The sequence below is a fragment of the Notolabrus celidotus genome, chromosome 12 (assembly GCF_009762535.1).
Source record: "Notolabrus celidotus isolate fNotCel1 chromosome 12, fNotCel1.pri, whole genome shotgun sequence".
NCBI classification, from domain to species: domain Eukaryota; kingdom Metazoa; phylum Chordata; class Actinopteri; order Labriformes; family Labridae; genus Notolabrus; species Notolabrus celidotus.
Window position 1 is genome coordinate 19,844,033 of NC_048283.1, and position 16,554 is coordinate 19,860,586.

General features: G+C 42.5%; 2 protein-coding genes across 3 annotated transcripts; one reads left to right on the plus strand and one right to left on the minus strand.

Moving 5' to 3' along the window:
• The first annotated feature begins 311 nt into the window (after window positions 1–311).
• Window positions 312–12,986, plus strand: si:dkey-34d22.1 (discoidin, CUB and LCCL domain-containing protein 1). Of its 2 annotated transcripts, none has more exons than XM_034696925.1 (15): window positions 312–507; window positions 4,503–4,721; window positions 5,321–5,458; window positions 6,504–6,555; window positions 6,640–6,712; window positions 6,804–6,937; window positions 7,028–7,065; window positions 8,481–8,636; window positions 9,053–9,165; window positions 9,285–9,456; window positions 9,645–9,734; window positions 10,155–10,248; window positions 10,449–10,486; window positions 10,566–10,676; window positions 11,561–12,986. In XM_034696925.1, exons 1-15 carry the CDS (start codon window positions 405–407, stop codon window positions 11,953–11,955), a joined length of 1,926 nt encoding a protein of 641 aa, XP_034552816.1. In that variant the 5' UTR covers window positions 312–404; the 3' UTR covers window positions 11,956–12,986. The 2 variants fall into 2 exon arrangements, with proteins under 2 accessions (XP_034552816.1, XP_034552817.1); XM_034696926.1 differs by having other exon boundaries at window positions 317–507; window positions 10,569–10,676.
• si:ch211-79k12.2 (uncharacterized protein LOC568844 homolog) lies at window positions 12,217–15,503 on the minus strand. Its single transcript, XM_034696927.1, has 4 exons — window positions 15,442–15,503; window positions 15,271–15,336; window positions 14,846–15,131; window positions 12,217–14,738 (listed from the first exon to the last, which is right to left on the minus strand). The coding sequence occupies exons 2-4, from the start codon at window positions 15,295–15,297 to the stop codon at window positions 13,168–13,170; spliced, it is 1,884 nt and encodes a 627-aa protein (XP_034552818.1). The 5' UTR covers window positions 15,298–15,336; window positions 15,442–15,503; the 3' UTR covers window positions 12,217–13,167.
• Window positions 15,504–16,554: the final 1,051 nt, after the last annotated feature.

Below are 16,554 nucleotides of genomic sequence, written 5' to 3' on the forward strand. Positions count from 1 at the left end.
TGAATTTTCTGATCAAAATCTTATAACTGCTACCAGTGATTGTTTCCTTGATAAAAACGAGTTCCCCCTGGTTGACTTCTAAAAAATAAATAAATATACCAATGAGCCAAGGAGCCAGTCTATTGAACGGCTCTTTGAAACGAACGGCTCCTCAAGATCCGGTTCCCTTCAAAGAGCCATAAATCCCATCTCTCCAACACCTACTAATCAGCCCACCCATACTTGGGAATGGAATGCCTGCGATCTTTTGATTGACACTGACGGAGAGCCAATCACAGCTCGACTCACGCCCCTTAGCCAATAGAAAATAAGCAGAACTTTGTACTACAACTTTTCACTGAAGCCAGGACCCCGAGCCGTCAGGGTTTGCACCTTACTTTTCTACATGCAGACCCCTGGAAAACATGCTGGCAAAGTGCGAAAACATCCGGGATGCTGTGAAGTCTCTTGTTGCTGGTTTCTGGATATTTTTCAGCGTCTGTTCTATTGGTGTTCACGGCCAGGAGGGTAAGAAAATGACCTATTATCTTTCGCCTTTGAAAAGATAAAGACTTTGAGAAGAGGGTCTGTTTCAATCATACTGTGAGCTTAATGCTACGAGCACCAGCTTAATGGTCCACAGAAACAGATACCAGATAAGTAACTGTTTGTTTTGTTTTTTAAATGGATGGTTTATTTTTAAATATAGTTAAATTAAGCATTTCAGAAGTGCCACCAGCACAAGTGGGCTTTGCATCCTACCCAAGCCTGTCATTATCATAACACAAGTCATGAGGCTATCTTTTATCACATTTTAAATCCTTTACCCAGCCCTGTTGTTTTAGATAGACAAGTCCTGACCGTTTCGACATGTTCTGCTGTCAGTTCTGTCTATACAGCATGATCCTGAACAAACTAACACTGCTTAGACTTCTTTGTCTGTGATTAAGTCTGTGGCAAAATGCTGTATTTCCTTTCCCAGGTTTGCACAAAGGTAGATGTGATGTTATGGTTGCATTCTTTACATACTTTTCCCTTGTGCATGTTTACCTACTCCCAGCTGTCAGCCTACCTTTCCCACTGGTTTTCTCTCCAAACAACACTCAACTCACTATGAATCACACTCACCATACATATACACAGACAAATAGAGAAACAATTTACTCCCCCACAGACTGTGACTGTAACACCACAAATCTCCCTAGTTGTTTGTGTCTGTCTCTCAGAGGAAGATGATTAAGTCCAGGGTCAATTACTTCTTCTGAATCACACTGAGCTTGATGGAAAGTATGCAATGAGATTTGGTGGGGCCAGGTTGAGGGGGAAACATTGCAGCTTTGGTGTTACAACATTGTGATTGACACACAAGACAGGATACGGCGATGTAGTGACAGGTAGCACAGGTGAACATCCCGTCTGCTAGTGTGGACCTGTAAGGACCTGCAGGCATGTGGAAAACAATGTCGCTGGGCTGCTTTGGATTGCTATCCTGCCACCCAGCTCGCTCGCATTTTCCTGCAATTTAGTCTCTAACTTTCTGTTCAGAGCTCACACACTCTGAATCAAACTCGAAACAGACAGCCCCGGAGAGAAGGTTCAGTGAGCAGGGAAAGATTTCCAGCCACCCAGAACTTCCCCAGCATTGCAGCCACTGAGGCCTCCAACCGGAAGGTGACAGATCCTCGCTCTGTTGCCTGTGGCTACAGTGTGTCGCTGTGGCATTTCCAGGGAATCCTTTGGGGGTTTGAGGAGGGGCAATAACATCTGAAGGTCTACGGTATTGTTAGGGGCCAAGGAGCTGTCGGGAAGCAGGGGAACGGCTGTTGTGATGCAGGATGTGTGTGACACAGGGTGAGGGGAAGGTTATCCTCCTGTTCCCCCTCTACAGATCTCCAGCAGCCTTATATGGAAGACAGGACAGGGATGATGCGAGGGCTTGGATTGACCCTGGTGCCTTTTCAAGTTTTGACCATTCTTGGAGCACGTCAACTCTTGACATTTTGTGGGGAGAGGGATTTTGAGTCTGCCACCCCCACAGAACTTGTCTCTGTGTGACCACTGTGGTAATTGACTCATTTATTTTCTGCAACCCACGGGATGTTAGAGGATCTAAATATTTGTGTTCCAGTCAGACGGGTTAGTCATACCAACCGTAGGTCAGAGAATGTTATGAATCAACTTTTAAAGGAAACGCTCAGAAAAAAAGAGTTTTTATCGGATAATATTTTCACACACGGGGAAATTATTTAACGTTTTGTATTAGGGGAGCGTCCTCTGCTCTGACTCCAGACTATAGTCTTTTGAGTACAGTTGTGTCATCTCACAGTAATGATCAGAAGAGTAGAAACATGCCCGGGTCTGCTGTGCATGTTCAGAGGAGACTTGTTACTCATCTGTCCTGTAGTAGTGCAATAACAAAGCATTAATATTCTGTGTATTGAATTAAGAGAACTCATGACGACACGTCTGAGGTATCAGGATTTCTGTTTGAACTTGAGGTGCTCAGCTGCTTACTTTTCACTGGCACTGATGTGTTAAAAGTTCAACTGAGGTAACATTTGTTAAAGAATAATTGAATTTTCCCCGTTTTGTGGGAGATGAATATTTCTTGTTAGTCAGTACCTGTTTAACAGGACAGCTGAAGCAACTGGGGAGCTCATTATTTGAGTATTTGACTGGTAAACCTTCAAAAAGCTGATACTTTGAGGCACGTTATTAGTACAATAGAGGCTATAGCCCTCGTCACAGAGGTCGCAGGTTTGATTCCAGCCTCGACCATTTGCTGCATGTCCTCCCCCACTCTTTACTCTCCACATTTCCTGTCTCTCTTCAGTTGACCGATCCATTAAAGGAAAAAATGCCCAAAAATATAACTTAAAAAAAAGAAGAAGCTTATACTCTGCTCATTCTGGGGTGTCAAATACATAAGAACTTGCTGGTTCCTTTAGTCTTCAGTAATGTTCAGCAGAGCCCTTTTGGATGTTGAATTTGAGTCCAACAAAAAGATGTAAATATGCCTATGTGATGTTATTTTTCAGTATTAGTCAATAATAAGTTGAAAAAAAAGTCTGAAATATCTCTTAGTACCACTTCTTGTTCTCATTGGAATTTAATATTATCAAAACTTGTTTGTACTCTGTAACAATGACATTTATTCTACACAGTGATTCATTTTATGAAACATCCTCAATTTTAACTTTTGTTACTCTCAAATTCTAAAATAAATAAAAATGTTCTGCCCTTAAATTGAAAGGGTTTGAAGTGACAACAAACACATCCCTACATTTTTTATATATTTTGTATATTTAAATTGTATTTAACCAGGAAAAACCTCATTGAGACGAAAAATCTCTTTTACAAAAGTTTTCTGGCCAAGTTCAGCAGCAGTACGTTCCAACAACATTACAAACAACACACAACTCTAAAACATGACAACATATCATGGACTAAAGAATTCATCAGTCAAAGCATCTACAAGCTGATACATCTTCCTCCAATGCCTTCATTCTACTCTTAAAAACTGTAATAGCGACTACAAAGATCCAAAAGCCGCTGAGAGGCTGAGGTTGGGCTTGGTAAAGTGTCTGACGTGCTAAAAGCAAAAACCACTGACGTAAAAACAAAAATAAGTTAACCTTTCATTAACGAAAAGTGATAATCAAATCGTGATAAGTGCACAAACAGATAAATAAAGTGATCAAAGAAAAAAGCGGTCAACAAAAAGTACAGAGACCCAGCTCTAAACACTCAAATCCTTCATGGCTGCTACAAAAACATTTAAAAAGACAAGCTCCCTCAAACCCAAATTCTCCTGCAGCAAGTTCCAAGCTGCAGGAGCTGAGTATCTAAAACTCTTTTTTCCCATTTCAAGACGCACTCTGGGGACCGAACGCAAAAACAAGTGTTGTGACTGTGTCACAGGTCAGAGACTATAGCTTCCAGTATTTTTAAGTGAATAAAATCACATAAATATGAGGGAAGCAAGTTAAGAATCACCTTATAAATAAGGACATGCCAGGGATTTAATCTACAGGTAGACAATGCAGACCAGCCAACTTGAGCATACAGGGAGCAGTGATGAGTTAGGGACTTAAGACTTGTAATGAACCTAGGAGCTCCATGATAAACAGTATCCAGAGAATGAAGGCACTGAGCTGATGCATGCATATATAAAACATCACCATATCACTCAATCAGATGCATGGAAGTAGCTAAACTCCAGAAGATTTTTTAAAGTTTATTTTGGGCTTTTTATTCCTTAATTGAGAGATATGACAGTGGATCCAGTAGGAAACTAAGTAGAGGGAGTGGGGAATGACAGGCAGCAAAGCGCTGTTGGCTGGGATTGAACTTGGGCTGGAGTAGCCTCTGTACATGGGGTGCACATCTGAACCATGACACCAAAAAAGCAACCGGAAGCAGCAGCCATTCCTTGCAACATGGTCATAAGTAGGATGAAACAGAACAGCCCCCAAACTGATTTTCTGACTCACAGCCTCTCTGTTCTCCGTGTGTTGTTTCAGGTAATGGCTGCGGACACACAGTGCTGGGCCCAGAGTCTGGCACGTTGGCCTCTCAGAACTACCCGGGCACCTACCCCAGCAACACCTGGTGTAAGTGGAGGCTCCGGGTGCCAGAGGGGCGACTGCGACTGCTGTTCGGGGATTTCGACATCGAGAACAGTCCAGGGTGCAGAAACGGCTCTCTTGTGATTATAGACAAGAACGGAGAACAGAGTCTGGGTAAGAAGATTTAACATTACAACGCCTCAGACATTATAGAAGTCCATTTAATCTCCTCTCTTGTTTTCATTCTCTTCTTAAACTACACTTATATAATCTCAATGCTGTATATGACAAGTGACGTTCTTCCAGCTATGATTGTGGAATACACACCATGCATGCCTTTCTATTGACACATCGACTGAACAGGCAAACCCCTTTATGCAAGAGGCATGTGCATCATTCCAAACCAGGTGTATCAAACAGTGCCTTAAGGGCATAAAGTTCTGACATCGCAGCAGAATATTGGTTGAGAAATATAGGCTGTAAAATATTCAGTTGAGCAGCCTTTAATGATCTTTATCAGATCCTACAAAACCTATTTTATGAGTTTAATTTGGTTCTCTCTGATGGGGAGGTGCTCATACATGTACATTCTTCATGTGACGGTCTATCCGTTTCAATTATAGCTATAGAGTTGTTGTTATTAGAGACAAACATAACAGGAAATAGTGGTTAACTATCTGAATGTGAGGTTCTATCTGTGCAGGCGTCTGTGGTCACTGTGGAAATGTGTGTGTGCGTTTACAAATGTAGTTTGTGTGTGTGCGATCTTACAGGTCCAGTGTGTGGGAGGCTTGATGCATCACAGAAGAATCTGACTCTAAGAAGCAATGAAGCGACAATAAGTTTCAGGTCAGGCCCACACCGCTCAGGACGAGGGTTTCTACTGTCTTATACCACAGACCGGTACCCAGGTATGATATTCAGAGCTGAACCACTGTTTGTGAAGTGCTAACATGCTCATGAAAAGAATGACGTCTGTGGTTCACTAACGTAGAACAAGCTTCAGCTGAGCCATACATATTTGTAGTTTATATTGAACTTTTAGATTTTGCTCCTCTACAAGCTCACACCGGAGTTAGTTACACACCCAATGTCTGTGTGAACATTTTCCCATGTGTGTGTGTTGATGTGCGTGTGTGTGTGAGTCACTTCTTATTGGCATTCATCCTCCATCGCTATCCTTGCTGTGGCGTGTTTGCTCAGAGAGCCGGAGACAGACTCCTTCACTGAGGCTGAATGGAGTGAGGCCTCAGGCTTCAGTCTGTCGCTTGGAGTGGCTGGAATTCTTTTTCTCACCTCCCTCTTAAACCGTTAACCATTGCAAACCCAAGACTATCCCACATTTACTGCAAGGCGGTTGATCTTGCATTTGTGTCTGCATAATGTATCTCTTTTTGCCATTGAAACAACAAATTAAAACGTACACATTGATTTATCTAGGGTTGTTAAACTTTGAAGCAATAAGACCTAAAGGTTAAGTTCTTGCTCCTGTATCATTTTAATAACCATGTGGGCTTGTTTGTCTGAATCCTGGTCTATATTTAGGGATAGCTTCCTTTCCCCTGTCTGAAGTCATCCGTATTGTACAGTATGTTCATAGTTTCCTGTTTTTACTGACTTGTTTATGAAATCTGGCAGTGTCTGGATGTCTGGAGCTAAGCCCATGTCCAGACGTACAAACCCCTGTCTGTTAACTTGGATCACACGAGGACCTTTCACTGTACTCGTGAACTGTGACAAAGTCACAGAAACAAAGGCTTTAGTCACATCAACAGTGACGACTGCTCATCTCCGAATATAGCGCACATAGAACATGTTCGCCTGTGTCACACAGAGTCTGATTGTGTGTTGTTTGATGGGATTATCTAAGCTGGAGATGTGCTGTTTAAGCTCTTTGTAAGAAAGCTTAAATGATATGTGTGGAGTGTTAATCTGAGTGTCTGTTTATCGTAACAGATCTCATTTCTTGTTTACAACGAGGATCTCATTACAGCTGGCAGCTATTGAGGTAAGTCACCTCTATAACCCTTTACCTTTTTGTTTTCTAGTAGAGCTATGAATGTGTCTTACTTCTCATTCTGCTGTTCCTCAGTGTGTACTGTCCTGCTGGGTGTAAGAATGTCACAGGCGATGTTTGGGGAAACTCTGAGCAAGGTTACAGAGATGTAAGTAAACAACAGTTCACCAAGCTAGCCCATGAGCACATGTTGCGTTTGATTCAACTTCTATAAAAGCATCATGTATTCTGTTATGCAGACCTCAGTCCTATGCAAGGCTGCAGTTCATGCAGGAGCAGTGTCTGATAGTCTGGGAGGTCATGTCACTGTGAACCGTGGGAAAAGTATTAAACTCTATGAATCCACCTTTGCCAACGGTGTCCTGTCAAAAATGTAAGTGTTCTTTAATCGTAATCAAAAAGTTCAAAATCCGTTTGTACTTGATTTTCTTTGGTCGTATTGACCTTTGTTTTCTTTTGGCAGGGGATCATTATCTGAGAAGAAGCTGCTCTTCAGTCAAGGTACAAGAACGACATCACTACTCAACTGCACAACACAAGTTTCAAAGAGCATAACCATTTAGCATCTACAGTATTTTAACCAATGTATTACAATAGTTGTATATCATTCACATTGCTCATTTAGATTTCCTAAGAAAGTCTTTAGTATTTAAAGCTCCTGTGAGGAGTTTTTGACTGGTCATGAACAAGCGGCAACCTCAAGCTGGGAGAATTGAAGCCAATGCGGAAGTGTTAAAATCTGCAGTTTCACGAGTGTCCCCTTGAGGCTGGCTCTGGAAGTACTAGAAACCACATACACACCAATTCAAAAGAGCCGATCTTTACAGCAGAAATAAACATGTTTACAACCTGGTACAAAATATAAGTGTAGTCTGGATAGCTCATTTCTCGATCGGCTCACACTGTACAGGGGGTGAATTTTTTCATAACGCAGCAGTTTCAAAGATATTAAGATTGCGAGTTTTCCATTATGAGAGGCACAGCTGACTTGATTAACAGGCGGGAACACTGTAGCTGTTGGCTAGGAGGCTCAAAGCCCCGCCTCTTTACCTCACACTGGCTCCCCAGACTTTAGGTTGAGTTCGGTGTTTCCAATATGGCACCCGCTGACGATCGGCTTCAAAACAGTGTTACAGAAACAGATGGGTGACGTCAAGGATACTACGTCCATTATATATACAGTCTATGGTCATGAAGCAGACTCAGAATAACACCACTGCCTCTAAAGATGACCTACAAAAGCAAACCAGACAATAAGCGGCAATACCGACTATTGCCAAGAAGTCATTTTAAAGACTGTCATGTCTGCCATGTGGTTGGTGTTAGACAGCTTTGTGTGCATTTTCCACAGAAAAGATTCACAGCGAGGGGTGATAAGTTTGACAGAAATAACACTGAGTAGGTAGATTTTCCTTCATGACAAAATGCTGCTTCTGCTAATGTGCATGTGCATGATCAAGACAGGGTCAGCAGAGAACTAAGAGGTACAGGACAGCTTGTTTGCAGTGGTCACTATGATCAACACAAAATTAAAACTCCTCACTGTAGCTTTAAGAATTTTGTAAACGTGGCTTCACACAGCAGTACTTATGATAGCCAGAAACTTCTATGCCTTTCAGGGTTTGAAAAACTAGCTTTAGTTCATGCAATTCATCTTTTATTGCTTTTTATGTATTTTAATGTTGTATAACCCCAATTCCATAAGGGTAACATTTTCATTTTCAACACGTCACATATAGTCTTTGCACTATTTCAATCTAAAAAAAAAAAGGATTTAAATTATTAGCAAACCATCAGAATCTTGTTTTCATGAACATTTTATACCGCAACTTAACTCTTATGGATTTGGGGTTATGTATGAAATTACTAGGGTTAACATTCATCAGTCCATTAATCCCTCTGCTCAAAACCAACAGAATGTAACACCATCCTGAGTGTGTCTGCTTTGAATGCCTCATCTTTCTGGGATAAGAAGAGTCAAGAGCACACAATGTTCTTACCATGGACAGCAGACAGTAATGACCAAGAGCCGTGGGTGGAGCTGGAGCTGAGTGACAGAAGCACAATCACAGGTACGTTTAAGAAGGATTTGTTGTTTTGAAAATGTTACCAAAACTTTATATACTTTAATGATGTCATTAAAAGTATAAGCCTGTTGTCATTCTGTATACTCTATAGCTTACCGTCAACAAATAAGTATTGTGTTTTTATTTGAAGTCTGTTATGACTCTGACACTGGCCAAAAGCTACTAAAATATATCAATGAGTGGAAGTTGATTATAATGTTAGGACAGGGAAGTCCAAAAGTGCTGAGAGGTGGCTCTACACATTTTTGATTTTGTCTGTTGATAAGATTTGTTGACAAAAGGACACAAAAAAAATGTAGATTAAAAGAGTGCATCAGTTCATTCCAACAAAGAACTTTTGTTTTGTTTGTAACCATCAAACATATCATATGCAAAACTAAAAAGCATGCTCTTTTTTTCAGGAATAATAACAACAGGATCAAACAAGTACTACATAGAATCCTTCATTCTTCTTTTCAGCAAGGACAGAAAAAATTGGAAGCTTTACAAAGGCGCTCTGAGCAAAGAAAAAAAGGTGTGTATTGTTCTGCTTTCACTCATGTGAGCTTGTTGGTTCTTATTCTGTTAAACAGAGCTGATGTGTACTTCCTGGTGTTCTCTGTCAATGATTTACCTGCTTGGTGTGGCCTCCAGGTGTTTCAGGCCTACACTGACGGCCACCTTAGGGCGCTCAACAGCCTTTTCCCCCCAGTGGTGGCTCGGTTTGTCCGTTTGCAGCCGGTGAAATGGCAAAGCAGAGCCTCATCTCAGGTCCAGGTCCTGGGCTGTACTGCCAAATTCACCCCAAGGTCACGCCCAGGAGCAGGTGGGTGGTCCTGCTGTCTTGTGCCAAAAACACCTGTGGATTATATCTGTAAAGCAGTGTGAAATTATAATGTGTGTGTGTGTGTGTGTGTGTGTGTGTGTGTGTGTGTGTGTGTGTGTGTGTGTGTGTGTGTGTGTGTGTGTGTGTGTGTGTGTGTGTGTGTGTGTGTGTGTGTGATGTTCAAACAGAATCTCCATCCATCAAAGTGAACATGGATACACAGCCCAGCCCCACTCCGACCCCCACTGAGGGTCCAGTGTTAGTGGAGACGAGACTGAGTGTGTACCTCTCTATCACTTGTACTTTTTATAATACTTATGTTTACTTTTCTTTATCTTCCTTCAATAACAAGTAATAAAAACAAGGAGGATCAAAGTACGTGATGTTCACAGATTCATGCAAATGTTATGATCATCCATCAACCATGCTAAAACAACAACCAAAGTCCTTATGCAAAATAACTATTATATCAACAATCATTTATAGGAGCAATTAAATTAAGTAAAAACAGAAAGAAAACATATTGCAACAAAGTAATATGTATTTTATATTTTTACAATAAGAATAAATGATTGTTTACTTAACATGATTCATCAGTTAAAACAATGCACATTGTCTTTGCTTGTATGGCAATAAAATGCATTCCTCCCTCGCACTTGTACAACTGTTTGCTCACTCACCCACTTACTGTCCTACAGGCTCCAGTCAGCCAGTCATAGTGGCAGTGGGAGTGGTCTTGGCGCTGATAATGTGTGGCAGTTGTTTGTTAGCTGGAGTCTGGTGGAAAAGAAGGTACCAGATTTTTTATTATTTTCTATGCATTGGGAATTTAAGAAGAAAGTGAAGAAAGTATTTTTGCCTGACAAAAGACACATTCATTTTCTGTCCACCCAAATTTGACTAATTGTTTATCAGCCCTTAGAATGATGTTTGAGTGCTTTAGAAACTGTCATGTCCAGAACTTAAATGTGTTCATCTTCTTCACTGTGCAGGAAAAAAGAATCACAACTAAAGTACTCTCTGCCCACAAGTAAGTCTCGTCCTCTTTCGCTATTTCTCAGCATTTTTCCATAATCAAATCTTCTAAAACTGTATGCTTGTGTGTCAAGCAGGTTGTCAAAGCTTTCAGTCAAAGAGTCTCCCCTGCTCCCAGTCCGAGCTTATCTCCTACCCTCTGAAGAGAAATGTCCATGATGCTCTGCCAAGCCCTCCCCTTAATGGTAAGAAGTCATACTCAGCTGCGGCCTTTTTTGCTCCCTTTTTCATTGACTGTCAGGGTTTACTTGTGATTTAAAGTTCTGAGGCACTGCTGTCCCTACACCCTGTTTCCTGCTCTAACATTCTCTGGCTTCAGCAGTCAGTTTGAGAAGCTCCTGCCAGGCCTGACAAGCAAACAGCTCTCTCCACGGGCGCTCCATTCTTTCCCCCCCAGCTCAGCCCATCACCCAGCCGCGGTATAAACATTCCTTTCTTTGGTCCAGGGAGCCGCTCTGAAAGGGACCCTTTAATTGGAGCTCGATAAAGGGCGCTCAGCGCACACCCTCCTCCCCGTTCAACAGCTCCCCCACTCTTTGCCTTCCCCGTCCATCCCCTCCCCCCAGTGAGGGGGCCCTTCGCTGAGAGGTCCAGTGATAAACAGGACAGAGGGTCAAAGCTAAGACAATCAGAGCCCTCACTAAAGCCTGTCTAATTAAAATAGCTCTGGTTCTGAGGCTCCCTGTGGGCTCTTGGGTAAGGTCTTTGCCCCCCACGCCTCAGCCTCTTCTAAGAGGTCTGGATGGATCCAAGTGCTGCACTGTAAGCCTACTGTCCCTGATTTTAAGGAGACATTAACCCCCTTTACATTGCATGTTTGAGACAGGATTGTCACAGCCCTGTTACACCTTGCTTGTGGCTGGGACCTTAGAGCGTATGCTGGTTGCTTGGAAACTGATCCGTGCTGGCAGTGCCTACAGAAATGACAGAAACACGAAGAAAAAATAGATGTGTGTTCGATTAAAGTTGGACAAACTGATATTGGCAAGTTCAGATGAAACTGCTTTTTCATTTCAAATGGAACATAATTTTTGTTTTGACTAACTTCTTTGTGAAATCATCTTTCCAGACTATGCCGAGCCTGCTGTTGGACAGAAAATCGGGTCGACATTCAGACCTTCCTCAGAAGAGGGCTACACAGCCCCCTTCACCTTCAGCCATTATGACACTCCTGGAAGCCTTCCAGAGTACGCTGAGCCTCTTCCCCCGGAGCCCGAGTACGCCACCCCATTCAGCGAGCAGCCCTCTGAGTCACATGGACCTCTTGTACCAGCACCCAGCGCCGGCACGAGGACAACATCCAGCCGCTCTCAGTATGACTGCCCTTCTCACAGAATGCTGTCCAACGGCTACTGTACTCCCGCTCTTCATGCTAACGGCCCACGCCCTGTCAGTGTGGTCTATGCTGAACCCAAGTCACGTAACTCATCCCTACAGAAGCACACGTATGAAGAGCCTTTGTGAGCAGCTCGGACATTGAGAAAAAGACTCTTCTTAGAGAGATAAATGTGTAAGGACCAGAGGGTGATCTCAGCGGAACACAAAGCCAGACAGTGTTGTCCAGTGTGCTTACACTGACAGAGCTGCACCCCAGGGATGAGCCAAAAGTCTACAAGGCACGGTGGACTACGTGTACAGTACACTGATCTGAGAGCCATATGGATGCAAATATTTTCTTTACACAGATATGTTGTTGTACAAAGAAAATCCACGTTCAGTCATGACTCAGAGGAACTGTTTAATAGTGAGATGTTTTATCACAAGTTGCACTTTTAAAAAACACTTACAGCAATGTATTAATGCAAAAACAAGTCTATTGAATATGTTAATTGTCCTCACAAAACTTTTTATTCATAATGTATCATTTCGGCATGTTTAAAAGAAACATTTATAAAGCACTATAAATGGTACAGAGTAACAAAGTGGTTAGAATTGTTGCTGTGATTGTGCAGAACCACTAGGTGGCACTCTAGAGCTGTTAACATTTTAAAAGTGTATTTATTTGTCGGCTGGTTCTAACACTTCAGATCATTTTCATCCATTTCTAACAGAATAAACATTGCGTTAAATTAAAACAAAGGCACGACAGGCAAGGTGGAGCTGTGATCCAGATGGAGGACTGAACATTACATGGATTAGCATGGACCACAGTGACCTTGACTAAGACACACCCACCGATTCCATCATGTGGTCTATTTAATTTTTTAGGCTTCTGTGACTTTCTATTATTCCATTGAATGTCCAGTCATTTTTGTTGGAGACATGTTGGTGTTAACCACATACAATTACTAAAAACTTGATTTAGAAATCTGGAAAGATGTTGCTTTTCAAGTTGATTTTGAGACAAAGAAGAAGAAGAATATATGAAAGACGTAAGATTGTACTTTTTCCCCCTAAAACCAGGCCTTTTGTTGCATCTAAAAATGTCACTGAAACACTCCATTACTTCCACAGCTGAATAATGCCCAATAAATCAACTTTGTTAAGAAAATGAATCAAGATTTGGACTGGTGTGTGACTGCAGCAGACAGGTGTTAAAGGTTGTTCTGTGATGGAAACTGGCAGTGATATATTTGTACAAAGTGGCAATTTGTAATTGAAATCAATTCGGAATAGCTTTAAAGAAGTGTGATATCAAGGAGTTAACTCCAGAATATGTTTCTAACACAAGTCTTTTCATTTCTGTTGTCTATTCTTATTTCCACCTTGTTGTATTATACCAAAGTCATGATCTCCCCCTACAATGTTATCACAGACTGTCTCATTTGTGCTGAAATCTTTCCTTTGGCCCTCCTCCTCTCCCCTTACAGAGGAGTAGTGCATCACAGTCTGGTGTCTGTTCCTGGACGGGGCATCGTTAAAACGCAGTCCACAGTCTTCACATGTGTACACCAGCACCTCATTGTCACTGTCTGGGTCTGATCCTTCTGACGGAGATTTACTCTCATTCCGCACAAGAGAAGCCGAGCCACGACAAGCAGGAGAGGCTGTGGAACTTTGAGTTGTATGTGAGCTGCTATCCAGACTTTTATGGGTATGAAGCCCAATGCTGGCACGAGGAAAAGTCTTTGGACGCCCCAGAGGATAACCTCTACCTGCTGGTCCCTGATACACACTCCCTGGTTCAGGTTCTCCAGTATGTTCAGGGGCGAGTCCGTGGACTGTGCGGTAGTGGAAGCGAATCCCAGAACGGTTTGAGAAGCTCTTCCCACAGAGGTCGCAGACAAAAGGCTTTTCTCCTGTGTGAATCCGAGTGTGGATCTTAAGAGCTCCAGACTGAGTGAAGCATTTCCCACAGTGGCTACAGCGGTAGGGTTTCTCTCCTGTGTGGGTCCTCTGATGGGCCCGGACCCCTGCAAGATGGGGGAACCCCCTACCACAAAATCCACATAAATATGGCCTCTCACCTGTGTGAATTCGTCTGTGGATCTTCAGAGCCCCAGACTGGCTGAAACTCTTTCCACAGTCAGCGCAGGAGTAGGGCCGGGCTCCAGTGTGCACATTGAGGTGGATGCGGAGGTTGCTGTGCGAGTTGAAGGTCCTGCCGCACTCTGTGCAGAGGAAGCCGGATGGTTTTTGGGCGTGCTCACAGCGCTGGTGCTGCAGCAACTGTGAAGGTCTGGAAAAGGAAGCCGAGCAGTGCATGCAGGGATGCAGTGACAACATGGTCGATGCTGCCCGGCTCCCTTCCTCTTGTTGCTTTGTGTTTGTTTGTCTGTGCTGGTGGTGGCACACCTGAGCACAGGTGGGGAAGGAGTGCTGGCAAGACAAGCAAGGGAAGGGGCTTGAGAACTGAGGGCAGGGTAAACAAGAGGTTAACGGACAGTGGTGGTGGTGAAAATGATGATGAGCGTGAGCGTGAGCGTGGGCGGGGGTGTGAGAAAATGGTGAATCTAAACTGTCATGGTGGCTCAATGCATGGGCGCAAGTTTGGAGGCTGCGATGGCAACACAAGCAGGGAAATAAGGAGAGGTGGGACAAGGAGCCGGCATCAGTTCTGGAAAGAGGTATGTCTGAGGGTACTGCTGAGCTCTGAGTCCCTCTATTCGCCTCCTCCCTGTGTGGGCGGCAGGATGGTCCTGTCTCTAGTTCAGATGTAGTGGTGCTGCTTGGTTCAGTGTCTGCTAAGCTGAGGCTCATTGGAGTGTTGCTGCTGGAGGTCAAAGGTTGTCTGTGTTTTAAAGTCTCAAATAAGTGTGAAGAAGTTGAGTAAGGGCAGCCAGGGCAGGTGCAGGCAAAATACACATCTATGCATTGAAGAGACATAGAGAATAAAAAAAAAAATTTAAAAAAAGTTAAATAACAGTCTTGAATCTTCTCAAGAACATGCCTTTAAATTATTTGTGGCTCTTACCTTTTCGAGCTGGCCTGGTCTCTTCTTTCCTCTGTGTAGCACCGATCTGGATCTGTTTCCCAGGCTCTGCCTCTGGCTTCTCCTGGGGAGGTTGAGGTTGCAGTGGAGGTCCAAGTGAAGCACCTCTGAACCCTACAGACTCACCACTACCACCACCACCACCACCACCATCAGCACCGTCACCGACCACGCCCCATGCTGCGTTCAGCCCATTAGGCTGATTCTTCGTGCTGCTTCCAGATGTGATAAGGTCACCAATGAACTGATGCATCTCCATCCAGGAGCACTGTAGAAAATAATGACGCAGTTATGCAAATTATGAAGCATAGGATAAAAATGATAAAGCACTTAAATGTGTCTCGTCTTGTGCTGAATTAGCGAGTTCCTCTTAATATTGCAAGAGGCAAAGTGTCCCGTCTACTTACAGTGTCGCTCCTCTTTTCTTTGTCCATGAATGTAAACAAACGCTACTGCTGCAGCCTGGGCGAGCACTAGAATAAAGGATTTCAATGAGTTTGTTTGTGGTGTTAAGGAGACAGGCAGACAATGAACATGTTCTTAATGACGTTATTACATCTGCACTGTGGCACACTCACGTTCAGCTCTCTCGTCATCTGGTGGAGGTTGTGTTTCCGGGTTTTTTAAATCACGTGACAAGATGACCGTCTTCCTTTCCCGCGTCTTTTTCTTACAACATTACATTCAATGGATGTACGACATATACATGTCAACTTACCAGAACATGATACGAAATATGATGCATTGACTTGAAAAATCTGAAGTGTATGTGAATGACTCATAAAAATATATCAAAATACGTTTTCAAAGTAAAAGAAAATACAAATGGTTATATTAATTTCAATTTAGGAAAAAATCTATAAATATTACAGCAAGCAAACAAAAAAATAGCATTGTATACATTTTGTGAGCAACATTCATGCTGCGAGATGTTATTTTTCTTCTTTTGAATAAAAATAATGATACTAATAATAATAATAATAATAATAATGTATTGCATTTATAGGTGCCTTTCTTGACACTTAAGGCCACCTTACATCACAGAGTTTAAATAAAAAGCAGGAATAAAATACAGTTTAAAAAGTTTAAAAAGAATGGACAATGGAGTTGTGGTCAGATGGACAGGGGCGTGTCCAGAACTTTTTGACTGGGGTGGCCCAACTGAGGTGCTCACGTAGGCAGGGGTGTCCAGTGCATTAACAAATAAATAACATTTACCCTTTGTCTTCACAGCCTTTCATTAAAGTATTAAACAGTTGTTATATTCCTTTTGACTTAAAAAAAACCACGACAAAGTGGCATAAATCTTATAAGCTTGATTATTTACTGTCTTACAAAATGTGTTTCAAAGTCACATTTGAGGGCACTAATAAAGAAATCTACTGTCAGCCTTTTAACTCATCCCAAATGATAGATTTTTTAACAGAAATGCCACCTCTGACAAGGCAAACAGCCAGTCATAGTTTAGGATTTTGGGGTGGCCAATTGGATTTCAAAGGATGCCAGTGCCACCCGTCTGGACACGCCACTGCAGATGGAGTAAGCCAGTTTAAACAGATGAGTTTTGTGTTTGCATTTAAAATGTGGGAGAGATATGGAAAGGCACGGTTGTGTATGGATTTGAAGGTGAGGATAAGTATTTTGTAGTTGATCCGGTCTGTAATAAAAGAGTACCAAGTTTTTGGGGGTAA